This window comes from Schistocerca serialis, chromosome 8 (genome assembly GCF_023864345.2).
Source record: "Schistocerca serialis cubense isolate TAMUIC-IGC-003099 chromosome 8, iqSchSeri2.2, whole genome shotgun sequence".
In the NCBI taxonomy this organism is placed as follows: domain Eukaryota; kingdom Metazoa; phylum Arthropoda; class Insecta; order Orthoptera; family Acrididae; genus Schistocerca; species Schistocerca serialis.
The window spans coordinates 267,689,861-267,716,828 of record NC_064645.1 but is presented as its reverse complement, the minus strand read 5'-3'; the positions used below and the strand labels follow the sequence as shown (position 1 = coordinate 267,716,828).

At 40.4% G+C, this 26,968-nt stretch overlaps 2 protein-coding genes across 2 annotated transcripts in view; one reads left to right on the top strand and one right to left on the bottom strand.

Moving 5' to 3' along the window:
- The first annotated feature begins 877 nt into the window (after positions 1–877).
- LOC126416801 (NADH dehydrogenase [ubiquinone] 1 beta subcomplex subunit 3) lies at positions 878–23,938 on the top strand. The gene is made up of 2 exons (XM_050084671.1): positions 878–1,042; positions 23,468–23,938. The coding sequence occupies exons 1-2, from the start codon at positions 897–899 to the stop codon at positions 23,646–23,648; spliced, it is 327 nt and encodes a 108-aa protein (XP_049940628.1). The 5' UTR covers positions 878–896; the 3' UTR covers positions 23,649–23,938.
- LOC126416800 (acyloxyacyl hydrolase-like) overlaps positions 23,906–26,968 on the bottom strand; it is a 70,539-nt gene continuing 67,476 nt past the window's right edge. The window contains exon 11 of the mRNA XM_050084670.1: positions 23,906–24,304. Within this exon, the coding sequence (XP_049940627.1) occupies positions 24,176–24,304 (129 nt within the window). The 3' untranslated portion in view covers positions 23,906–24,175. The remainder of the gene's footprint in view (positions 24,305–26,968) is intronic.

Here is a 26,968-nt window from a genome sequence, read left to right as displayed (position 1 = left end):
TTCTGTACCACTTAATGACATTTTTCGGACCCATACGTCATATGTTGTTTTGCACTCCTGTCTTCCTTCTCTAATACAGAAGCTATCTCTGCAAGCTGTCAACAATTTGAGTCCAAAAAACGTCAATGTCGTACAAATGTGGACTCTAACATCTTCGTACATGAGCTACCACGTTGTGTATGTGCACTTTGCGGGTAAAAACAGTTGAAAATAATCTTGCAAAGATCGTTCCCGCAAAAAAAAAAAAAAAAAGAAAAAACAGGCGAGGACAGCCATGCAAGTTGAGATCACGTGTCTTGAATTGACTAAATGTGCCGTGACGTGACCGACCATAGAAAAATCTATGATCTACGTGACGGACAGTGTGAATACACCTTTTGACGGTTCTGTGAGATACGTCCAGTGTCAATTGGCCTTTAACTGTGACATCTGGTTAATATTTATTTTATTTGTTCATACATCTGTAGATACATTTTTTTGTACTATGTCGTTATTATACTTAGATATACATAATAAATTCATAAAACATACATGTATACATTATTTGACACTGAATTACGTGTGGCTGCTACGAGCAGTCAACATTCAAACTGTATAGATAATAAATCATGGATCTGTAAACACTGTGAAGAGCAAAACAAGTGTTAAACTGCATGCGAAAACTTGCGATATCTCTACTGACACACACATCGACCTATATAAACATACACCCTTGTGCCCACACGGCTGATACCAAAGATAGTAACACTAAGCTACTGCAGGTAGTATCGTTGCACAGGTTCTAGCAGAAATAACAGTAGGTAAAAAATACAATGATTTCAACGTTCTGATTCAGATTTTTTTTTTCCATGTGTGATTTGTAAATTTGAAATATCAGAAGTTGGTTTGCCTTAGCAATGGGCGGAGATCATGGACATGGACACGGACATGGAAAACCATATGAAGTACCGGATTGGCGAATATACAAGGTAGAAGATTGTCCTCAGTTGTTAGCTGTCCAGAAGGCTCTGGCGCAGAAGGGACTTAAGGATCCATGGCTCAGGTAATGCTTACGGTATATTTTTTAAATGAAAATGTTCGATAAAAATATCCGAGCATAACATTCACGTATTTGGTGTAGACAAACACACACTGCTGGCGACGAAAATATCGTTTTGTGAAGTGAGATGTACCTTTTTTTTTCCTTGTAGTTGCTGGAGTCTTCCCTCTGTAGGCGATAAAAGCCATTGTAAGTTGAAATATTTACCCCGTTTTAATAATTGCACAGCTTGTTATTTTGGCTGTGATTGTACCTGTAGGGAAAAAATTAATAGGCTACTGTATCAGTTACGAAATGACGCTATTACGTTATATGTTTGACTTGTTAATTCTCCACTGTTGCTCCATCCTCTCTCTCTCTCTCTCTCTCTCTCTCTCTCTCTCTCTCTCTCTCTCTCTCTCTCTTTTTCCAGTTAAAATCCCTGTCCAGGTATTGTAATTTAGATTTCTCATGATTTTCCCCCAAATTGCTTAAGGCAAATGCTGGAAAGGTTCCATTGAACAGGCATGGATTATTTCCACTTGATTCCTTTAGAGGTGGAGCAATCCACTTCTAATGACTTCATTACTCCAGAATGAGATCTTCACTCTGCAGCGGAGTGTGCGCTGATATGAAACTTCGTGGCAGATTAAAGCTGTGTGCCCGACCGAGACTCGAACTCGGGACCTTTGCCTTTCGCGGGAAAGTGCTCTACCAACTGAGCTACCGAAGCACGACTCACGCCCGGTACTCACAGCTTTACTTCTGCCAGTATCTCGTCTCCTACCTTCCAAACTTTACAGAAGCTCACCTGCGAACCTTGCAGAACTAGCACTCCTGGAAGAAAGGATATTGCGGAGACATGGCTTAGCCACAGCCTGGGGGATGTTTCCAGAATGAGAAAAGTTTGGAAGGTAGGAGACGAGGTACTGGCAGAAGTAAAGCTGTGAGTACCGGGCGTGAGTCGTGCTTCGGTAGCTCAGTTGGTAGAGCACTTTCCCGCGAAAGGCAAAGGTCCCGAGTTCGAGTCTCGGTCGGGCACACAGTTATAATCTGCCAGGAAGTTTTGACTTCATTACTGATGAGACATTAAACTGTAATCTTTATTTCTTCTTTCATGTTTTAAGTTTTGCCAGTGTTTTTTAATATTTTAGAAATTGAATACCATATTGTTTCCACATCTGTTTAGTGAAAATTGTCATCCTGAGAACTGTTGTGCTGTCAACTGTATAAAGCTTCAGAATTTTATTTCACTGTGTTGTCACGCACTTGAACATCTCTTCCTAGCAATTTAAGACAAAGGTCTGCCTCAGTGTCCCAGTTTTCTTCAACACTCAACTTTGTATATATAGTGAATTTTGCAGTTCCAAAAGCTCCAAGTTTTAACTTCATTGGTAAAAGTTTTTGTTATTCACTACCCTTTTTAATTTTGCTAAACTTTTCATCAGTTCTTCCTGTTTCATAGTGCACATATTTATGCATGTCACCAAGTTACTGATGTGTACGTCATTTTCGTATTTTTAATGATTTATTTCATATTTACTCATGATTCACTCAATATTGCATGTCACTTACACTCCTCATTCTAATTAGTCTACTGCATAATCTGCGTGCAGTAGCTTATTCAGTATCTTTGCACCATGTACACAAATACCCTCTGAGCACAAGGAGGCAAAATATACATTGAAATTATTTTTGGCTTGTATTCTGACTGTCCAAATCACATTTCAGAAGAAACTGATTTCTATGATCTGCAACATAAACCTTTAAAGAGTAAATGTACTGGAAAGTGAGTGGGAGAATTAAAGATCCTTGGGGACCTGTGCGAGATGTTTAGTTTCTTACATTACCTGTGGATGATGATTGTGGAACTCACAGATGTGCATTTTCTGTCATATTGGCCATTTACATAATTGATTTCAATTTTCATCTTAATCTACAACAAATTTGAATGAGTGTAACATAACTATATGCATATTGTCCATTAAGAAATTCATTTATGGAGTAGGTGTTGTCAACCAGAAGTGATTAAAGTTCATTTTTAAAAGTTTCATTATGTGGCATCACCTTTTATTTGTGGGGGAGGTTGTCAAATATTTTTGATTGCATACTTTGCAAATTTCTGTGTGAGAGCATGACTTGGCTATGGATAGTGAGGGCTAAATTTGTTCCTAATATTATATTACGAATGTTGTTTCTATAGAGATTCCTTCTGGGTTGTATGGCTGTGGTCCATGGAACTCTTCTATCCCTGACATTGTATCCAAAGCTGTGTTGGGCATCTTCAGAGGTGCTCCTGGTTGTGCTAAGTCTTTCTGTTAGGGATAGAAGAGTTCCATGGACTACGGCTGTACAACCCGGAAGAATTCTCGGTAGCTGAAACATCCGGTCATGAAAGCCTTCATTGTATGGTTATTACCATCATTTATAAATTGTGCCTGATTCTTTCTATCAAAAGACTGTGTATTGAATGGTTGTTGTTAGCGTGCTTAATACTTTAAATAGTTGCCTGGACGTAATTTGAGGAAGGATACCAGGTACTATCTTCAGAGCATGTTTCTATGCCATAAATAATTTTTGCCTGTATGTGGAATTGACCCAGAAACTTGGGATACACTAACAGATACTGAGTGCTTGCTTCATCCAATTGAATAATGATGTGGCATGTGATATCCTGTAAGCAAAAATAGAAAGAGAATACAACACTCACAATGTTTCCTGTAGTTTTTAAAATGTGGGTTGTGGTCATGCTGATCTATTGTGTGGGTGAGACTGACGTTAGGTTGGAAGGTGTGACACTTAGGTTAATGTGGAAATTATTCTGCATGGCATCAATGAATGGAAGTGGGGAAGTCAATTTTTGAGTCATCAAATCACTGAAAACAATAATTGGACATGGAACAATTGTTACTGAACTAAAGTGTTTGAGAATATCATGTGATTAAAAGGTCTGATGGTTTGCAAACCCAAGAGTTTTGAACAGTCTGTTTTACATATTTTTCTTGTGTGTGCTGTTGCTTTTGAAACTGTATCTTACCTTGTACAGAATTGAGTTAGACCTAACAGCCAACCATACATTGTAGTACCATCCATTTGCCCTGATCAGTGGCTGTTCTGTTCTGTGACATCATGGTGGCTTGGTGTATTTGGAATGATTCTGATTTGCAGAGGGGTGTTAGAATATGTGATGATGTTTTCTAGTGTGGGATGTTTGATTCTAAATTTTTTGTGAATGATGGTAATAACTCACTGGATTCTTTTGTTCCATTGGTAAGGATAATACTGTGTTTGCATCAGTTAGTGTTACTTTCATGTTGGCAGTTAGTTTTCAGATTCAGAATTATTGGCATGGCATATTATTTGTGATCATAGGTTTAAGGTTTATTTAATTTCTTTTTTATTGGTGTACAACAAATAGTTTTAAGAGTATGTTCCTGTGTGCCGCAAAGGGGGATGACATGCTGACCACAATTAAATTCGTACCTTAGTCCACTGTAATTGTTGAGAATGTGAAGTGTCATGTTGGCAGAAGATGTACGGGACTCACCATGTTGCTGCATCGTGGTCCATGGGTAAGTGGGTCGGTGTATGGCATTCAGTCTGGAGGGGTTCCTGGTTTGATTGACCATTTAACAGATAGTGTTGTTACTTTTGCTATCGCTTGTCAATTGAGTTTTGTGTTCAAGAGAAGGGCGTTGATGACCAAACTTAGTTCGAACAGGTAGCATTTATGGTTTTTGTCTTATTTTGTTTTTCGTGCGTGTGGGTGTAGGTATGTCAGTTGCATTTGGTGGTAAATTTTTTACATTCTTTTTTTCCTTTAATGTGCAGGGTGTTAATGCAATTTATGAAATTTTTTAAAGGTATGTTGTCAGTTGTTCGTGAATATGCTGGATTTTGGGTGATAGGTATTGTGGCGTTATTACTTTAATTCATACTAATTACTAAAGCTGTGTCCAGACATTATGGGTACGTTTTTCCTGGTCATCCTCATTAACTTACATTTTTCTACTTTTAGAGGCAGCCGCCATTCTCCGTACCAACTATTTGTGTCTGTCATCTTGTCAGTCCCCCCCCCCCCTCCCTATGTCACGAACCATGGACCTTGCTGTTCGTGGGGAGGCTTGCATGCTTCAGTGATACAGATAGCTGTACCGTAGGTGCAACCACAATGGAGGAGTCTGTTAAGAGGCCAGACAAACATGTGCTTCCTGGAGAGGGGCAGCAGCCTTCTCAGTAGTTGCAGGAACAACAGTCTGGATGATAGATCAGGCCTTCTAACATCAACCAAAATGGCCTTGCTATGCTGGTACTGTGAACGGCTGAAAGCAAGGGTCAACTACAGCCTACTTCTTCCCGAGGGCATGCAACTTTACTGTATGGTCGAATGAGGATGGCATCCTCTTGGGTAAAATATTCTGGAGGTAAAATATTCCTCTATGCGGATCTCCAGGTGGGGACTACTCAGGAGGATGTCATTATCAGGAGAAATAAAGCTGGCATTCTACAGATCGGAACGTGGAATGTCAGATCCCGTAATCAGGCTGATAGGTTGTTGTTGTTGTTGTTGTTGTTGTTGTGGTCTTCAGTCCTGAGACTGGTTTGATGCAGCTCTCCATGCTACTCTATCCTGTGCAAGCTTCATCTCCCAGTACCTACTGCAACCTACATCCTTCTGAATCTGCTTAGTGTATTCATCTCTTGGCCTCCCTCTACGATTTTTACCCTCCATGCTGCCCTCCATTACTAAATTGGTGATCCCTTGATGCCTCAGAACATGTCCTACCAACCGATCCCTTCTTCTGGTCAAGTTGTGCCACAAACTCCTCTTCTCCCCAATTCTATTCAATACCTCCTCATTAGTTATGCGATCTACCCATCTAATCTTCAGCATTCTTCTGTAGCACCACATTTCGAAAGCTTCTATTCTCTTCTTGTTCAAACTATTTATCATCCATGTTTCACTTCCATACATGTCTACACTCCATACAAATACTTTCAGAAACGACTTCCTGACATTTAAATCTATACTCGATGTTAACAAATTTTTTTTCTTCAGAAACGCTTTCCTTGCCATTGCCAGTCTACATTTTATATCCTCTCTACTTCAAGCATCATCAGTTACCTTGCTCCCCAAGTAGTAAAACTCCTTTACTACTTCAAGTGTCTCATTTCCTAATCTAATTCCCTCAGCATCACCCGACTTATTTCGACTACATTCCATTATCCTCGTTTTGCTTTTGTTGATGTTCATCTTACACCCTCCTTTCAATATACTGTCCATTCTGTTCAGCTGCTCTTCCAAGTCCTTCGTTGTGTCTGACAGAATTACAATGTAATCGGCGAACCTCAAAGTTTTTATTTCTTCTCCATGGATTTTAATACCTACTCCGAACTTTTGTTTTGTTTCCTTTATTGCTTGCTCAATATACAGAGTGAATAACATCGGGGAGAGACTACAACCCTGTCTCACTCCCTTCCCAACCGCTGCTTCCCTTTCATTCCCCTCGACTCTTATAACTGCCATCTGCTTTCTGTACAAATTGTTGTAAATAGCCTTTCGCTCCCTGTATTTTACCCCTGCCGCCTTCAGAATTTGAAGGAGAGTATTCCAATCAACATTGTCAAAAGCTTTCTCTAAGTCTACAAATGCTAGAAACGTAGGCTTGCCTTTCCTTAATCTTTCTTCTAAGATAAGTCGTAAGGTCAGTATTGCCTCACATGTTCCAACATTTCTGCGGAATCCAAACTGATCTTCCCCAAGGTCGGCTTCTATCAGTTTTTCCATTCGTCTGTAAAGAATTTGCGTTAGTATTTTGCAGCTGTGGCTTATTAAACTGATAGTTTGGTAATTTTCACATCTTTCAACACCTGCTTTCTGTGGGATTGGAATTATTATATTCTTCTTGAAGTCTGAGGGTATTTCACCTGTCTCACACATCTTGCTCACCAGATGGTAGAGTTTTGTCAGGACTGGCTCTCCCAAGGCCGTCAGTAGTTCCAATGGAATGTTGTCTACTCCCGGAGCCTTGTTTAGACTTATGTCTTTAAGTGCTCTTTCAAACTCTTCACGCAGTATCATATCTCCCATTTCATCTTCATCTTCCATTTCCATAATTTTGTCCGCAAGTACATCGCCCTTGTATAGACCCTCTATATACTCCTTCCACCTTTCTGCTTTCCCCTCTTTGCTTAGAACTGGGTTTCCATCTGAGCTCTTGATATTCGTACAAGTGGTTCTCTTTTCTCCAAAGGTCTCTTTAATTTTCCTGTAGGCAGTATCTATCCTACTCCTAGCGATATATGCCTTTACATCTTTACATTTGTCCGTCCCTGCTTAGCGATTTTGCACTTCCTGTTGATCTCATTTTTGAGACGTTTGTATTCCTTTTTTGCCTGATTCATTTACTGCATTTTTATATTTTCTCCTTTCATCAATTAAATGCAATATTTCTTCTGTTACCAAAGGGTTTCTACTAGCCCTCGTCTTTTTACCTATTTGATCCTCTGCTGCCTTCACTATTTCATCCCTCAAAGCTACCCATTCTTCTTCTAATGTATTTCTTTCCCCCATTCCTGTCAATTGTTCCCTTATGCTCTCCCTGAAACTCTGTACAACCTCTGGTTCTTTCAGTTTATCCATGTCCGATCTCCTCAAATTCCCACCTTTTTGCAGTTTCTTCAGTTTTAATCAACAGTTCGTAACCAATAGATTGTGGTCAGAGTCCACATCTGCCCCTGGAAATGTCTTACAATTTAAAACCTGGTTCCTAAATCTATGTCTTACCATTACATAATCTATCTGATAGCTTTTAGTATCTCCAGGGTTCTTCCATGTATACAACCTTCTTTCATGATTCTTAAACCAAGTGTTAGCTATGATTAAGTTATGCTCTGTGCAAAATTCTACCAGGCGCCTTCATTTCTTAGCCATAATCCATATTCCCCTACTATGTTACCTTCTCTCCCTTTTCCTACTCTTGAATTCCAGTCACCCATGACTATTAAATTTTTGTCTCCCTTCACTACGTGAATAATTTCTTTTATTTCATCATACATTTCATCAATTTCTTCGTCATCTGCAGAGCTAGTTGGCATTTAAACTTATACTACTGTACTAGGCGTGGGCTTCGTGTCTACCTTGGCCAGAATAATGCGTTCACTATGCTGTTTTTAAGTTACCCGTACTCCTATTTTTTATTCATTATTAAACCTACTCCTGCATTACCCCTATTTGATTTTGTATTTATAACCTTGTATTCACCTGTTCCTCCTGCCACCGAACTTCACTAATTCCCACTGTAGCTAACTTTAACCTATCCATTTCCCTTTTTAAATTTTCTAACCTACCTGCCCGATTAAGGGATCTGACATTCCACACTCCGATCCGTAGAATGCCAGTTTTCTTTCTCCTGATAACAACATCCTCTTGAGTAGTCCTTGCCCGGAGATCCGAATGGGGGAATATTTTACCCAAGAAGACGCCATCATCATTTAATCATACATGTAATCATACAGCTGATAGGTTAGAAAGTTTAAAAATGGAAATGGATGGGTTAAAGTTAGATATAGTGGGAATTAGTGAAGTTTTGTGGCAGGAGGAACAAGACTTCTGGTCAGGCGAATACAGTGTTACAAATACAAAATCAAATAGGAGTAATGCAGGAGTGTGTTTAATAATGAATAAAAAAAATAGGAACAAAGTTGACAGGTTGAATTCTGCAAAGAGCATAACCTAGTCATAGCTAACACTTGGTTTAAGAACCATGAAAGAATGTTGTATACATGTAAGAGGCTTGGAGACATACATAGATTATATAATGGTAAGACAGAGATTCAGGAACCAGGTTTTAAATTGTAAGGCATTTCCAGGGGCAGATGTGGACTCTGATGACAGTCTTTTAGTTATGAGCTGTAGATTAAAACTGAAGAAACTGCAGAAAGGCTGGGATTTAAGGATATCAGACCTGTATAAACTGAAAGAACCAGAGTTTCAGAGAGCATTGGGGTATGATTGACAAGAACAAGGGAAATAAATATAGTAGAAGAAGAATGGGTAGCTTTGAGAGATGAAATAGTGAAGGCAGCAGAAGAGAAAGTAGGCAAAAAGGCAAGGGCTGGTAGAAATCCTTGGGTAACAGAAGAGATACTGAATTTAATTGATGAAAGGAGAAGATATAAAAATGCAATAAATGAAGCAGGCGAAAAGGAGTACAAACGCCTCAAAAATGAGATCAACAGGAAGTGCAAAATGGCTAAGGAGGGGTGGCTAGAGGACAGATGAAAGGATGTAGAGGCATATACCACTAGGGATATGATAGATACTGTCCACAGGAAAATTAGACACACCTTTGGAGAAAAGTGAACAACTTGTATGAATATCAAGATCTTAGATGGAAAATCAGCCCTAAGCAAAGAAGGGAAAACAGAAAAGTGGAAGGAGTATGTAGAGGATCTGTACAAGGGAGAAGTACTTGAGGGCAGCATTAAGGAAATGGAAGAGGACGTGGATTAATATGAGACAAAAGATAAAATACTACGTGAGGAATTTGGCAGAGCACTGAAACACTTAAGTCGAAACAAGGCCCCAAGTGTACACAACATTCTGTTAGAACTACTGACAGCTGTGGGAGAGCCAGCAAGGACAAAACTCTTTCATTTGGTGAGCAAGATGTATGAGGCAGGTGAAATACCTGCAGACTTCAAGAGGAATAGAGTAATTCCAATTCCAAAGAAAGCATGTGCTGACAGTTGTGAAAATTACCAAACTTGCAGTGTAATGAGTCATGAATGCAAAATACTAACATAAATCCTTTACAGAAGAATTGAAAACCTGTTAGAAGCCAACCTCAGGGAAGATCAGTTTGGATTCCAGAGGAATGTAGGAACACGCGAGGCAACACTGTCCCAACAACTTGTCTTAGAAGATAGATTAGGGAAAGCATTTGTAGACTTAAAAGAGAAAGATTTTGACAATATTGAGTAGAATACTCTTTCAAATTCTGGAGGTGGCAGGGGTAAAATACAAGGAGCAAAAGGCTTTTTACAGTATGTGCCGATACCAGATGGCAGCTATGAGAGTTGGGGTCATGGAAAGGAAGCAGTGGTTGAGAAGGGAGTTAGATAGGGTTGTAGCTTATCCCGATGTTACTCAATCTGTGTATTGAGCAAGCAGTAAGGGAAACAAAAGAAAAATGTTGTGTAGGAATTAAAATCCATAGAGAAGAAATAAAAACTGAGAGGTTTACCAATGACGTTGTAATTCTGTCAGAGACAGCAAAGGAATTGGAAGAGAAGTTGAATGGAATGGACAGTTTCTTGGGAGGAGGATATTAGACGAACATCAATAATAGCAAAATGAGGATAATGTAATGTAGTCAAATTAAATCAGGTGATGCTGAGGGAATTAGACCAGGAAATGACTCATTTAAAGTAGTAGATGAGCTTTGGTATTTGGGAAGCAAAATAACTGATTATGGTCGAAGTAGGAAGGATATAAAATGTAGACTGGCAGTGGCAGGAAAAGCATTTCTGAAGAAGAGAAATTTGTTAACATCGAGTATACATTTAGGTGTCAGGAAGTCCTTTCTGAAAGTATTTTTATGGAGTGTAGCCATGTGTCGAAGTGAAGCATGGAAAATAAACAGTTTAGACAACAAGAGTATAGAAGCTTTTGAAATGTGGTGTTACAGAAGAATTCTGATGATTAGATGGGTAGATCATGTAACTAACGAGGAGGTACTGAATTGAATTGGGGAGAATAGAAATCTGTTGTACAACCTGACTAAAAGAAGGATCAATTGGTAGAACACATTCTGAGGCATCAAGGGGCCACCAGTTTAGTAATGCAGGGAAATGGGAGGTGGGGGGGGGGGTGGTAAAAATTGTAGAGAGAGACTAGGAGATGAATACAGTTAGCAGATTCAGAAGGATGTATGTTGCAGTAGTTCCAGATGAAGAGGCTTGCGTGGGGTGGAGTATCATGGAGAGCTGCATCAAACCCGTTTTTGGACTGAAGATGACGACAGCAGCAACAGTATTGAAACTGTATATTTGCAGAATAAGCAAGTATGAATACAAAATCCACATAGTACAGCATGCTGGTCTCAGAAACTGTGGAATGCCATTTCATTGCTGTAGTGCATTAAAGATCTCTCAAACAGCGATCTTTTCTTTCGTGTTTTGTTGTGCTTCAGTGCATGAAAGTGCGATACCGATATATAAAAATTCCACTTCCCCAGTGGTGGATTCCATGTAACAGAAAGCGAAGATGTGCTAAATAAATCAGTTAACTTGTCTTTGGTTCAACAAAATAGATTCATTTAGTCGCAAAATGTACTGAACTGAGCTTCTTCATTAGTTAATCGATGTGTGTTCATTTTTATACCAAACTGGACCCAATGGAATTTTGCACACAGTTTTTCATTTAGTGTATGACTATTAATGTGTATTTCTGTTTCTAGCAGGTCAGTTTTGCTTTTATAAAATCACAAAATATTTGCTCTTGTCGGGTTAAGACTTACCTGTTCACTATGAACTAATTGTAGGCCTGTACAGCTGTCTACTAAGCTGTGTTGGTAAGGTTGAATATCAACCTTTAAGTGCATTTTTGTCATCAAAAAACTTTAGCCATAGCTCACACTGAGTTGATACGATACGACAAGACATGTGATGCAACTTGGGGTATGATGCAGAACCAACCTGCATTGGCCTTGTCAATAGGAATGTAGTTCGAGCAGCTCAACTGGTTCGCACTGGGACAACATCCAACATACGCCTCTGTATCGCCCATTGCGATATAGAATGCTGATCATCCCATGTAACTTGTCTTAAGATACATGACCAGGGAAATTTCATGTCATCTGATGTGCCTAGAAAGCATTTGTTTTATGTAGATGAAGCAAAGCTACACCCATCTCTGTAGTTACTTTCTGGATAAAACTTTAGCATAAAAAATTAAATACCACTGTCTTGGGATTTGCGTGCATTCCCCACCATGCAGTTTTGAGGAAACTATTCAGTAAATAATAATATATTTTTCCAAACCTTATTGTCTGACATCACGGCTTCGTAATGAACTGGTTTTCTTCTCGTTATTACCAATAGTTACTGTCCTTTCTGAGATAAGTAAATCACCAGGCATATTTTGGAAAGCTTGCAGTGAAGTACGTAGTCATGGGGCAGTTTGTTTGATGGGTTTTAGGTCATGGCTGCGTATGAACTATAGCTAATATATCAAAATTGTTTTTCCATTCATTGGAAAGTATGAGAAAGAGCTATATGTTGGAGATTTTCTTCAATGAGGTTGGTAGCTAGATGTCAAATGCAATGTTAGTAGCACCAGCGTAGTGTCTCCTGTTTCCCCTTCTCATATGCTGTGATAGTAGCTGAAGTGGGATATGAAAAACTTACCGAAATGAAGAAACTAGGAGTCATCAGCTGATGATTCTGACTAGATATTTTTGTCAATCTACGCTCCATGATATTTGGAAATTTTGTGCAGTGCATAAGAGAACTGGAAAGTAAATTCACGTTACTTCTGGATGAGCAGCTGGATGAAGTCGATGAGGACATGCTGGGATTTTTCTTGTTGTGGGCTTCTTCCAATTCTTCAGATACACTGTCTATGCACAGTTCACCACCCACTGCTACTCCATTAGTGGTGACAATATCACTTCAAATACGACGGCATTTCTTCTGAATACTCCCCAAGCTGAATCATGCACTACTTTGTGAAATTAAACAGTTGTAAAAGTACTATCTTAGGTTTATTAAGTTGTAACCATTATTTATGCATGTACCACATTAATAAAGTGCCGTACTAAGTGGTCTTTCAAAAAGTAAACTTTTCATGGTGACATTTTTAATTTCATTCACACACTTTCACGAACTTACCTTACTGTAATGTGTAGCTACCCAGCAGGAGAAATAGCAAGTAGAAAATATGTATCATGCTTTGTCACAGGAGCTGATACCAGTTGCTACAAAAAACGGAAACTGTCTAGGCTCTGTAGAATTCAGAATTCTGTAGAATGGAATTTTTCATATTGAGAGACCTTAAGAGAAACCACACCCATACTATATTTGATATGTGTAGCATTGTATTGGTGCACACAGAGGAAGACCGCACTGCAGTTCCTTCTCTAAATTCTCGCACAAACGAAAAAATGGCTGACATCGAAATAAGTGTCCAAGGAATAGAGAAGCAACTGGAATCACTCAATAGAGGAAAGTCCGCTGGACCTGACGGGATACCAATTCGATTCTACACAGAGTACGCGAAAGAACTTGCCCCCCTTCTAACAGCCGTGTACCGCAAGTCTCTAGAGGAACGGAGGGTTCCAAATGATTGGAAAAGAGCACAGATAGTCCCAGTCTTCAAGAAGGGTCGTCGAGCAGATGCGCAAAACTATAGACCTATATCTCTTACGTCGATCTCTTGTAGAATTTTAGAACATGTTTTTTGCTCGCGTATCATGTCATTTCTGGAAACCCAGAATCTACTATGTAGGAATCAACATGGATTCCGGAAACAGCGATCGTGTGAGACCCAACTCGCCTTATTTGTTCATGAGACCCAGAAAATATTAGATACAGGCTCCCAGGTAGATGCTATTTTTCTTGACTTCCGGAAGGCGTTCGATACAGTTCCGCACTGTCGCCTGATAAACAAAGTAAGAGCCTACGGAATATCAGACCAGCTGTGTGGCTGGATTGAAGAGTTTTTAGCAAACAGAACACAGCATGTTGTTATCAATGGAGAGACGTCTACAGACGTTAAAGTAACCTCTGGCGTGCCACAGGGGAGTGTTATGGGACCATTGCTTTTCACAATATATATAAATGACTTAGTAGATAGTGTCGGAAGTTCCATGCGGCTTTTCGCGGATGATGCTGTAGTATACAGAGAAGTTGCTGCATTAGAAAATTGTAGCGAAATACAGGAAGATCTGCAGCGGATAGGCACTTGGTGCAGGGAGTGGCAACTGACCCTTAACATAGACAAATGTAATGTATTGCGAATACATAGAAAGAAGGATCCTTTATTGTATGATTATATGATAGCGGAACAAACACTGGTAGCAGTTACTTCTGTAAAATATCTGGGAGTATGCGTACGGAACGATTTGAAGTGGAATGATCATATAAAACTAATTGTTGGTAAGGCGGGTACCAGGTTGAGATTCATTGGGGGAGTGCTTAGAAAATGTAGTCCATCAACAAAGGAGGTGGCTTACAAAACACTCGTTCGACCTATACTTGAGTATTGCTCATCAGTGTGGGATCCGTACCAGATCGGTTTGACGGAGGAGATAGAGAAGATCCAAAGAAGAGCGGCGCGTTTCGTCACTGGGTTATTTGGTAACCGTAATAGCGTTACGGAGATGTTTAATAAACTCAAGTGGCAGACTCTGCAAGAGAGGCGCTCTGCATCGCGGTGTAGCTTGCTCGCCAGGTTTCGAGAGGGTGCGTTTCTGGATGAGGTATCGAATATATTGCTTCCCCCTACTTATACTTCCCGAGGAGATCACGAATGTAAAATTAGAGAGATTAGAGCGTGCACGGAGGCTTTCAGACAGTCGTTCTTCCCGCGAACCATACGCGACTGGAACAGGAAAGGGAGGTAATGACAGTGGCATGTAAAGTGCCCTCCGCCACACACCGTTGGGTGGCTTGCGGAGTATCAATGTAGATGTAGATGTAGATATCTTCTCTTCAGAAGAGCTCAAGGTTGCAACTAACCCGACCCCCAAAAACATTCTAAAACCATCAATGAAACTATTAGAAACTCTTCCACAGAAATTCACAGCACCAGTAACTCCATAAGTCATCACCTGTACTTACCTGTACAACCAGCTCCTCCAATCTGTACCAACCCCCCACCCCCCTCCCCAGACTGCTCACGACTCTTTTATGAGTTTATGCTTGGCTACTACATGGCTCCAGCCTTTGCAGCACTACTTCCCTTTCTGTGCTGCAAGCCTGTACTTCCATTATCCTTGTCCCCCTCTGCCTTTCCATTGGATAGTCTTTCTGGTGTAGAACTTAATTGAATGTGGTGCATGATTCAGTACACTGGTTTTTCCGTTTCACTTTTGGTGCTCTCTACACCATTTCATTAATAAACAGATAGTCCCTGTTGGGTTTGACCTGCCACCACTTTTCCAAATTTTCCAGAAGTGTGGATTGTGCTGCAAAGGTCACCAAATGTAGTGTCTGTTCCACCTCTGTGTCGTTGCACCTCCACACCTTTCCTTTCCAATAAGGTACTATGTCCAAAACCCAGCATGGTAGCCATTAGCCATCTTGCAGTGTGGGGGGGGGGGGGGGAGAGGTCTTCAAGAACTTGCATAGTAGTAGCCCCTAACCTCGCAAGAATCGCACTGTTGGGAGTCTGAGATACCTCCCCATTCATGCCAAGGAGCGTGTGTCTGTTGTGACTGGGGCACAGGGACTCTGAGCAACAGGTCGCTGGCCAGGCAGGTGTTGCTGAGGCTGGGTGGCACCCATGGGGAGAGACCCCATTTGGAGTGGGTGGTACCATGGTGGATAATGTGCATGTGAGAGTGATATGACCCCAAAATGTTTCCCTCTATGGCTATGCCATGGGAGGAACGTTGGGTTAAGTGATTAGCAGAGAAATATTCCCCCCACCCCCATCCCACCCTCCCCCAATACCTGGTTTGTAAAACAAACACAGATGGGGATTATTTTTTGGTCACAAAGGCTTTATTCCTTGTAGAGATTATAGAGGACAAGTTGGGACAGTTTCTGTCATCTCCAAAGTGAAGAGTGGATCAATTGTGATTAAAACAACATCCCTGCCTAGTTATGGGCGTTACTTGCTTGTGACAAGCTGGGTAACATTCTGGTGAATATCACTCCTCATAATAGTCTAAACATGGTTCAAGGCATCAGTCTTCATCATGCCCTCCTCTTGCAGTCTGGTGATGAGCTACACACCAACTATGAGTGATGGGATGAACACTTTGTCCATCACGTCCATAGGTGGCCAAAAGACAATAGGGTTGCTACCGGGGCCTTCATATTTGTCTTTCAGGGTAATTCATTGTCTATGCATTTTGATGCTAGCACAATCTGTAGGGATTGCAGATGAACGTTCCTTGTGCTCCTCGCCCTTTCTGCATCGGCTGTGGAGAGCACTTCCCCCGGCTCATGAGACTGCACTGTCTTTCAGAGATAAAAAAAAAAAAACAAGAATATAGGACTCCAGACAGACTGACATACCAGGAGAACAAGAAAAAGTATGAGCATCTACATCGTGCACGCATGACATTGTTGTGCACCACAGCTATGATGATGTTGCTGTCTCTGCTGACGGTACTCTCTTCATTATTAATACTACAACGAGATCTCAGAGCCACTCAATTGTGCCTGCCCCTTGATGGTTGGGGGCTCTCCTCCTGCTGCTTCCCCCATACCCACTTTGGGGGCAATGCCTCTCCACCCACTGTGGATGCAGATTTCCATCCCTCAGCTGGAGAAACATCACCCTCATCTGGCTTCTCATGTCAGGAAGAGGTCCCTCGAGATACTCCCCTCCAAGGTTTCTGCTGGCCTGTAACCAGATATCAGCTAGTGGCTGAAGGAGTCACAGGATGCTGGTCGTAGTGCTTGCCACCAAAACCCATATGTTCTGCTTCTGTGGCAGTGGCAACAATCCCAGTGGCCTCTGATATTCCCGATCACACCACACAACATGTCTTAGAACTTGTCTCATGATCCCATACCTTTCCAACCAGTGGTAGCAAGTGACCCTGGGACATAACCTGACCTCGTGGTCCATCCACACCTTCATGACAGCATGATTCTCCAGTAGAATTGTATTGTTTTTTTCCACCACTTGGCCGAGCTACATCATCTCTTAAGCCCTTCTCCTACTTTCTGCATTGCTGTTCAGGAAACTTGGTTTCCAGCAACATGAACCCGTATCCTTTGTGGCTACTGGGGATATTTTAAGAATTATGAACTCTGTATCTAGCGAACTTGAGCCTCTTGATACAACTTTGGAAGCTGTGGCTGTTTGGGTAAGGGCATCTCAGTATTTACCATCTGTAATGTTTATCTCCCTCCCAATGGTGGAGTGTCTCAGAACATACTGCCTGCATTGGCGTCTCAGCTCCCCCCACGTTACCTAATCATGGGCGACTTCAATGCCCATAACCCTTTGTTTGGCGGAGCCAGGATGGCTGGCCCTGGTAAAGACATCAAAAACATACTAGCAGTTCTTGACCTCTGTTTCTTGAATATTTATGCCTCCACATACTTCAGTGTGGCACATGGAACTTACTCGGCCATTGATCTTTCTGTTTGCAGCCCTGGTCTTCCCATCCATCCTCTGGAGGGACTGCAGTGACCTGTGTGGTAGTGACCACTGCCCAGTCTTCCTGTCCCTCTCTGTGTCACTCCCCTAGGCACCCACCTACATTAGCTCTCCTCAGTGCCAACTGGTATGCTTTCACCTCCACTGTCCTTCTGCTCTCCCAGGTAAATAGAGGCATTGACAAAGCTGTCCAGAATGTAGTAACAATGGCCATTTTGTTAGCAGGAGGCATAGCAATCTCTATTCTTAAGGATCCCTCCATAGGGATCCTCCATAGTACCTTGATGGACCATGGAAATTGTTGAGGCCATTAGAAATCGTAAGCAGGCTCTCAATGCCGTTAATGGCATCTATCAGCCAAGTACGTCATTGCATTTAAACTGCTCCATGTCTGGGTCCACCATTTAAACGACGGAAGCAATAATGCTGGGAATGGTACATTTCAACCATTAGACCATGTACTCTTCCATCAAGGTTTTTGTGAAGATCAGGTGTTTCTATGGATACCAGACCTTTGCAGGTGTAATTGGTATTTCCCTGAACAGTGCTGTTTTCACTGACCCAGACACTGTAGCTTAACATTTTGCTCTGCATTATGCTCAAGCCTCTGTGTTTGAGAACTATCAACCTGCCTGTGATGGCCTTTAACTGTGGATTGCACTTATCTTTCACTATATGCCAGATGTGTACCTGTAATACACACTGCTGATAATTTGGTTTGCCTGGAGTTTGCCATCCGACAGCTTTTGACTGGCGTCATCACCTTATTGCTGTCTTCTTTGACATACAAAAGTTTTATGACATCATGTGGTGACACCACATCCTTGCCACCTTACATGAGTGGGGTGTGTGGGATCCAATTCCAGGTTTTGTCCAGAACTTCTTGTTACACCAAACTTTCCGTGTATTAAGTGTACCTCTGTTTTTAGTGGCCATAAATGGTCTAGCAGCAGCTGTGTGGTCTTCAGTATCAACCTTCTTGTACGCCAACAATTTTTGCTTTTACTATTTCTGGTCTGAAGCTGCCAAGTAATCACAACTAATCCAACTACTCTCTCTCATCCTTGAATATTGCTGTCCTGAAATAGAATGTACTTGGCAGACCTGCAGCTGCTGCTACAGTCGCTATACCCAGCTGTCGTATCCCTGCAAGAAGTGAAAATATGGCCTCAAGACTGCTTTTACCTTTCACCTTGGTACATTACAATCTTCACTCTATCTCCTGGGGGTGTAATGATAGCCGGATTATTCTGGTTGCTCAGTGTTGCTGTTTGTAATTCCCTTCCTGAAATTGCATTTTCTGTTGGAAACATCTATGTACTCTCTTTCCGCTCAGCAACAGTAGTGCCCACCATCCCAATTGGGAGTCCCCAGAGGCTGCACGAAGCAGCTTTCTGTTGGCAGATATTCTGGACCAGCCAAACATTGTTTCCCATAACACAGGTGAACTTCTAGTCTAATCTATTGTCTCAACTGACCATCTTCCATGTGTAATTTGCTTGCTGAACCATATACGATCTGTTTGTAACATGACTTGGCTGCTTTCTGAAGTTGAGTGGAAACTCTGCTTTTTATTTGTGATCTTTGACAAACAATTCCACCAGGTTGAGTACCTTTCAAATATCATCTCTGCTGCTGTACATTCCATACCCTGAATGTCTTCCGTCCCCCCGACAGACCGCATCCCCTTGGTGGACAGAAGACTGCTGATGTGGGATTCGTGTGCAAAGATGTGCTCTTAGTGTCTTTAAACACTACCTCAGGGTGGAGAACTGTGTCTGGTATAAACAGATGCATGCAAAGAGTCTTTGGATCAACAGATAGCAAAAAGAGCCTCTTGGATACACCTTGTTAATTTTCTAGACAAAATCCCTTTTGTGATTTGGGATAAATTTCATAGTGTTTATGGCAACAAGTTTCTTCTAATACATAGTATGACCATTGCAAACAACATTAGAATGGACCTTGTTGATACCTCCAACAGCTTGGCCGAGTTTTTCAGGTACTTAGAGTTCCGCCCATTACAATCCTTCTTTCCTGCCTCGGAAGTGAGTGGTGGACTCTTTCATTTCTTATAATCACAAATGCTCCAGTAATTTTTTTACTGTGAAGGAGCTAGAGAATGTCTCTCCATCATGATATTCCTCTGATCTGAAGCTAAATGACATTAACAATCAAATGTTGTGGCACTTATCTCCTGATGACAAGTGTCTTTTCCTCCATTTGTACCTGGAAGGAAGCCATCATACCACGTGTGCCTAAGCCTAACAAAGAGACATGATCTTTCCCAGCTACCATCCCATTTCTCTCACCAGTAGCGTCTGCAGTGTGATGAAATGAATGATTAGTATGAGGCTAGTATGGTGGCTCATCACAAAAATTGCTAATAAACATTCAACGTTGAGGCATCACTGTGCAGTTGTCCATCTGATTACACTGTAAACCCAAATCGTGAACAGTTTTCAATGTAAGTGCTAGAAAGTAGTAGCTGTAGTTTTTTGATTTGGAAAAGGCATAGGAGACTTGCTGGAGGACAGGTATCATTCCTACGTTACACAGATGAAGCTTTGGAGGCAATACGTCCCACTTCATTAGTGAATTTTGGAGACTGGGATTTTCATGTATGCATGGGTCTGGCTTTATCATACCTTTTATCCAAGGGAATGGGATACCTCAGAGCTCAGTATTGGGCATAACTTTATTTGCTGCAGTAATCGACTCTGTTATTGACTGTGTCCCACCAGCCCCCCCCCCCCCCCTCTCTCTCTCTCTCTCACACACTCTCTCATGAATTTCTGACACCAAAAGGAATTTCTCCCCCTGTCCCTACATCATCAGTCCCACTGCTCTTCCGGTCATCAAAACCACTTGTGATTAACACTAGATAGAGACCCAAATTGATTGCCCCATACATCCTACTTGTCAGCTGGATATGTCCTTCCCTGAATGCCTTGCATGTTCTAAGTCCCACTTCATGGAGAGTGGTCCAGATGGTCCTTCTTAATTTGTATTAGTCCTTTGTCTGATCGAAGCTGGACTACAGAAGCATTACATATTTGTCTGCACAATTGTCCTTTTTTACATCACCTTAATGCAATTCACCACCACAGAAACAGTTTGGCCACTGGTACATTCTCCACCAGTCCAGTAATGAGCCCCAATGTGGAATTGGCTGAATTACTGCTGTCATTCCAGCACAATGTCCTGCTCTGCAAATACGCTTGCTGATTGTCCTCGGTGTCCAGCAACCCATCTAATGCTTACTTTTTTCATTATTACCTTGACAGCCAATATGAGGCGTACTCTGCTTCCATTTTGCTGCCAGAGTTAACTTTCATATCCTACTTTGAAAGCTTCATTTCACATCCTTACCTCTGTGCAAAGGTCCATGCCCATCTTTGACTTACTTTGCTTCCAAAGGAGGCAGCTCTGGCTGTGGTCATTTACTGGACATTTCTGGAACTTCAAATGCAGTTTGGGGACAGCACCTTAATTTACAGTGATGGTTCTTAGTATGACCATGGCACAGAGTACACCTTTGTTGTTGGTGAAGAAATCTTCTGGTATTATTGTTAGACCAGTGACCAATTTTTACTGCAAAGCTGTTTGCCATTTATCAGACCATCTTGTACATTCATAGAGATGAAATTTCTGAATGTACACATACTATCCTATAGTACAGCAGATCCAGAAGTGCCTTCACGTGCTCACTGATGCTAATATTAATGTATAATTCATATAGGACTATAAAATATGCCGGGGGATGAGGCAGCACCTGCTGCTCCTGCTGCTACTACTATGAAACATTCTATCATTTTGGCACAGTCATCCTAATCAGATTAAACCCCTCTCCCCACAGTTCAAGCAACTTCTTCTCGTCCATCTTGTTGTAAGGAGAAATTTTAACTAGGCTGTGTATTGGGCAATGCCTACCTGCAGTCATCGGTTCAGCAGTGACATTGTTCTAGTTTGCTCTCACTGTAATGAACCACTGGAGTGTGCCAATGTCAGTTTTTGGTACACCTTACACTATAATGTGCATTTATCATCACAGCCATCCAAGGTTCTGTAGAACACATTCTATGCTTTACTAACAACAACAACATGGGAAAGCAGCATTAATTTTAGCCCTTGGACACTAGTTGTCTAGAAATTCTTCCCAAATGACCTCTTTAAAAAAAGACTAATTGAAACTGTTGATTTTAACTTCTATTGTTTTTCATTGCCCTTTTCCTGCTTCACTGTCACTATTCATTGTCATTTCATCCACCTACTAATGCCATTTACATTCCTACTGGCATAAAGAACCACAGAGCACTTTCCGCAATCAGTCATTTAAAGATTCTATCCGGACACTTATGACCTCAATTGTTTTGCAACCTAAAGACACTCCCAACCTGCAGAAAAAGGTCCCTAACTGACAAGCTGTGTTCAAGAATGGGATGAAAGAGGCTTAAGCATGCTACCTATTTTGTGAAGTGCTTTATATATTATATTTCATGATGATTTTTGCAGCTAACCTCTGCATGTCATGTGATTTTCTTGCAGATGATTTAATGTGGCTGAACAGCCACTTCAGGTCTTTTCACATGCACGAATGTAAATATTTCACCGTTGTGAGTTTCCAGTAAATGAAAGCCAATGTTGTTCTTGAACAACAATGAATCTTTTCACCTATTTATGCTGACTGAGCCATCTGTCAGTCAGACTTGAGCCTTGAGTCTTGATCCTGTACAGGTCTTTCTGCATGTCACTACAGTTTTATGCTGGTGTGCCTTCTGTATGCACATCACCATCATTATTCCCAAAGGGCCAGGCCAACATTATCCACCAGCTCTTTCATATGTTTGACTGCATCCTTATTGAACGAAGGTACAAATAATTTTGCTGTAAGTAGATGCAACTAATCCATAATACAAACTTTTCACCTAGCATCATTATACTTCAATAAAACTGTGTATCTTCTTTTGAAATTGGTTGAGGGCAACCCAGTATTGACATGCCTCAGAGTTGAGGCATTTGATCAAATTTAGTGCCCTTTTCATCTTGCTGAATCAACTGTAAACTTCAGTTATCACTTTCATCCCATTGTTTGTGTTATCTTAAATCAACCTAGCTGGTCACTTTGAAATATGATTGGTATATAGAATGAGCAGAGTATGTAAACAGATTAAAAATATTAGTTCTCTGTAACCATCGTAGCTGGTGGACACACAAGCAGTCTAGACATTTTGGGTTAGTCCATATCCTTGTTCCAAACGTGGTCACCACTTGGTTTACACTCGTCTGAAACAGCAACCTCAGTTTATACATTGTCTTACTGGCATAGTCATTAATACCTAAAAAGTTCTGGAAAGTGTCGTACGAATGCATTTGTGATCTGCAATGAGCACATGCGGCACCCTTTTTGTGTAAAGCTTTATTATGTTCAGTTCTTGGTGCAGGTGATGACCTTTGATATCTCTAGAGCATTCATAATTTAATACATCTTTAACACCGTGATCCAAAATCATATCATGCACCTTATCTATGATTTCCTGTGTGCTTTGCACTTTTTGGCTGCCTTCATGTGGATTGTCTTGGATGGTTTCATAGCCACATTTAAACCAGCTGCTCATTATTTCATGGTGGAAATTGAAGGTGAAGAGCGACCAAACACATTTACAAGCCGCAAATGAATTTTGGTAGATGTTAAACCTTCTTTTACAAGGAATTTAATCGCTGCACGATACTTCATGTTTTTCCATTTTCAACACCATGTGCATGACAACTGTTTCAAATGACTGTTTACAGTCATCTGCTACCTGAAATGACTTGCATGGCATGTATTAACAAATGTACCAGTGAAGAACTTTGGGTTGGGGGTGGGGAATTGAGTGCATAGTGCTGTGATCTCTGGGCGAGATGAATTTCACAACCAATATTGAAGAAAAATGTGATACTATATGGTATTCTTTTTCAATAAAAGTGACTGACATTCTACAGAAGTTTTGGCTCTAACTAGATGCTGATACCTTTGTATTATAAAACTGTGAATTATGTACTTTTGAAATAAAACAAGCTTCAGAACTACTGCTACAACTAAACATTACTATTGTTTACAGGAACGAAGTGTGGCGATTCCTTCCACAAAATTACGGCACAGAAGGACAGAGGCTCAGAACACTTTTATTCAGGGGATTTAAATACGGTTTTGCAGCTTTCTTAGTAACAATTGCAGTTGAGAAAGCTTGGGAGAAGATGCATCCTGGAAGTGGACATGGGCATGGCCATGATCATCATTAAGAAGTATTTTGTGAAGTCTGCAGATACGTGATGAACATTAGTGTACATAAGTAGCTTTGTTGCATTGTAGTACTGTGATGATTGTTGTCAGAGGCTTTGACACTGTTATAAAAACCCTACTACTGTGTTTCAAACAGGATCTCAGTTGTTTCATACTAATTTTGTATGTGTAACAAGCAAAGCACTGGCTGAGATCTACCATCGTGTGGTAGTGTTGGTACAATAATAGTTACAAGTGACTAAAAGATACACTTGAAAACAAAATAAATACTGTCTTGTAATTGTGGTAACATTGCTTTTTACAAATAATTACAAAAATCATGAGTTTTTATAAAATTTCTCAGACAAGATGAATATTTGTCATTGTCTGTCCCAAAGTGGCTTGATCTTTCTGGAAGAAAATCGTGAGTAACTACAGCATAAACAGTCGTTGTTCCAATGTTTCTTTTCGTAGGTTTTTTTTTTTTCCTTCTTTAAACGAGGTAGTTGCCACAGTATTATTGTCATTGCTCTTGTTTGTCAACTAATTAGTGGCCATTTTGATCACCAAATATTTTTCTGATCTTTTCATTGTGTGGATTGGTTTCACCAAGTGCCTGAGGAAATTTTTTGCTGATGTCCCGCCACAGATTTTCAGCAAGCAATGGTTGAGCAATCTGTAAAAACAAATGTTTATGGTGATGCATATTGTCACTTTCTTTTGAAGAAAGGAAGCAAGTTAAAAATTATAGTTCATGCAGAAATCATGTAAGCACACTACACTTGCTGAAGATATTGGGAAGTCACTCGGATGAACACAAGGTACAAGTAGGAGATACAAAGTTCCAGGATACATTTAATGAACATTGTATTCAAACAGTTTCTTTGGGGACCACCCTTATTGTTAATAAATGCTCAATGAACATCAGCAACAGACAGACAGTGTCTACCACAGATGTACTTACATTCAATACAGAAGGTACTTTGTATGAATAGAGTTTGTAGAAACAAAGTACTTACCAGACATCAGTATTTCTTAAAAGTTATAACTCATGTCACAAAGATTTCTTGGACACTAGAAACTACTGCAATTTCAGTTCAATATTTCATTTACCCCTTTTTGAGGTCAAAATTTACTAATAAAATTAGTATCACCTCTCCAGTAATGATGGATACTGAGCTATGACCATGGGTTTGAATTACTTTTCATTTAATATCTACCCTCATGTTCATAATAGCATTCTACTTACCTTCTGTTGGAAGATATACCAGCACTCCTTGCATTGTAAGTAAACTTGTGCTACAGTGGATGGTATTACAAAGAGTTTCTGTAATATGGTGATCAATGGCGTGTGCACACACGTGATGACACAACACAATGAACCTTGGCAGCAGATCAGGAGATACGACCATGTCAGTCAAGATGTGGATGGTACGGAGGAAAGTTCAGTGTGTTCTGTGGCTTGCTAAGTTAGAATCCATGACCAACTTTAAACATAAATATTGTTGTGTGTACCATGAAGAGCCACCACATAGAAGTAATGTTAATTGTTGAGATAAGCAATTTGTTCGACAAAACACATTCTGATGGGGTAAGTGCCAAGTCTGTAGAAGCTATACGGAATAGCTAACTAAGGAGCCCCAAAAACCCTGCGTGCATGTGTCCAAGTGATATGTGCAAATGATTTGAGTTTGTTACAGATATGCTTCACGAGATCAACTAAAATATTTATGAAGAAGATTTTGTTCATCACTGTCAAAAGATGAGCTTGATGTAACACTCCTAAGGTGAACCTGTGATGTGCCATGATACAATTATAACCCCACTTTTTGTGGGGAAGACTGTGATGTCAAACTATCCCCTTGACATGTTGCAATTCTATGCACTGCCATAATTTGCAAAAGGTGTCACCCTTCAACAAGCCAGCACTCCTCCACACTATGGGAACAATGTTCACAGGTTTCTGGATACAAAATTTTCCCAGCAGTGGACAGAAACGAGTGATTTCAAGTCATGGACAGTAAGATTCCCAGACCTAACACCACTACACTTAAACTGTTGGAGTTATTTGAAGTAACAAGTTTTTACACAAGATACCGTTACATTTGTGTGGGACAAACTACAATATCATTTAGTGGTGTGTAGGGAGAAAAATGGAAGACACACTGAACTGCATTGAACAGGTATGCACACTTGGAGAGTTTCCCTTTCATTTCCATCTTGTTTCACGTACTTTCATTGCTTTTCTGTGACCATTTAAAACTACACCATTACTGTTTGGGCACACTATATATCTGCAGTGGAGAGTAGTGCTACTTACAGAAAAGAGCATAGTTTTACAAACTGTGAAGTAAAATTTGCATCAGTTTGTGTTCTGTCAATGGGTTTTTGTTAAAGTGTTAACTCATGATTTAAATGTTACTATTATTGTGCAGGGAAAAAATCACTTTACTTTGTGGCCAGTTTTGTGTTACCTTTTGACAGCTTATTTTTCAGTATTTCATTAAAAATGAAAACATGTTAACTCATATTTACTAAATGTCATACATCACATTTATATATTGGAAAGAATAAGAAACTTCCAAATACCATATTTACTCGAATGTATGCCACACTTTTTTTGTTTTTGTAATCCAAAAAACTGCCTGTAGCTTAGAATAGAGTGCAAAGAAAGCAGAAGTTCTGAAAAATGTTGGTAGGTGCCGGCACAACTAACTTCTGCCGTCGAAAAAATGTAGCGCTACACAGGCTTGCTTTGCAGGCACAAAGATAAATACTGACGCCAAAACCTCTGCATCATTACATGAATTAAAAAAAAAGGTGGAAGACAAGCTTTTTTTCTCCGCCCCAAGTTTCGACCACTGCATTTTCCTACATTATCCAACGAAGTAAATACAAATTCCGTATTGTTCATCTTCAAATGTAGCAGCATTTCAATGTGCTACGAAAATCCGACTGGCAAGACTGTTTGGGATGTTTGCCAATATGGCTAACTCTACTTTCTGAAGTTTTTCCTAACTCTTCACCATAAGAATAATACGAATATAAACATTTTGCCATGTATTATTTCGTGTTTGCTGCTATCTCATTTAAATCCTGTCTGCATAATAAACTACGAAACTAGAGTGAGAAAACAGCAAACGCGGAAGAATATACATATCATGTCATGTTTATATTCGTATTATTCTTATGCCTAATGGTGATAGTCAGAAATGAAACGGCAATTGAATAGATTTTTAAATCAAGGATGACTCTAATTTCTGTGCAGAATCTAATGTACTAAAAAGGCGTCTGCAAAGATTTTCAAACGGAGAAAAATTTTTGCTAAACTCTCGTTCGG

Coding starts and splice junctions, on each gene's coding strand:
- LOC126416801 (XM_050084671.1), top strand. CDS start 897: ATGGGCGGAGATCATGGACATGGACACGGACATGGAAAACCATATGAA. Junction 1,043..23,467: donor CTTAAGGATCCATGGCTCAG/GTAATGCTTACG, acceptor TATTGTTTACAG/GAACGAAGTGTGGCGATTCC.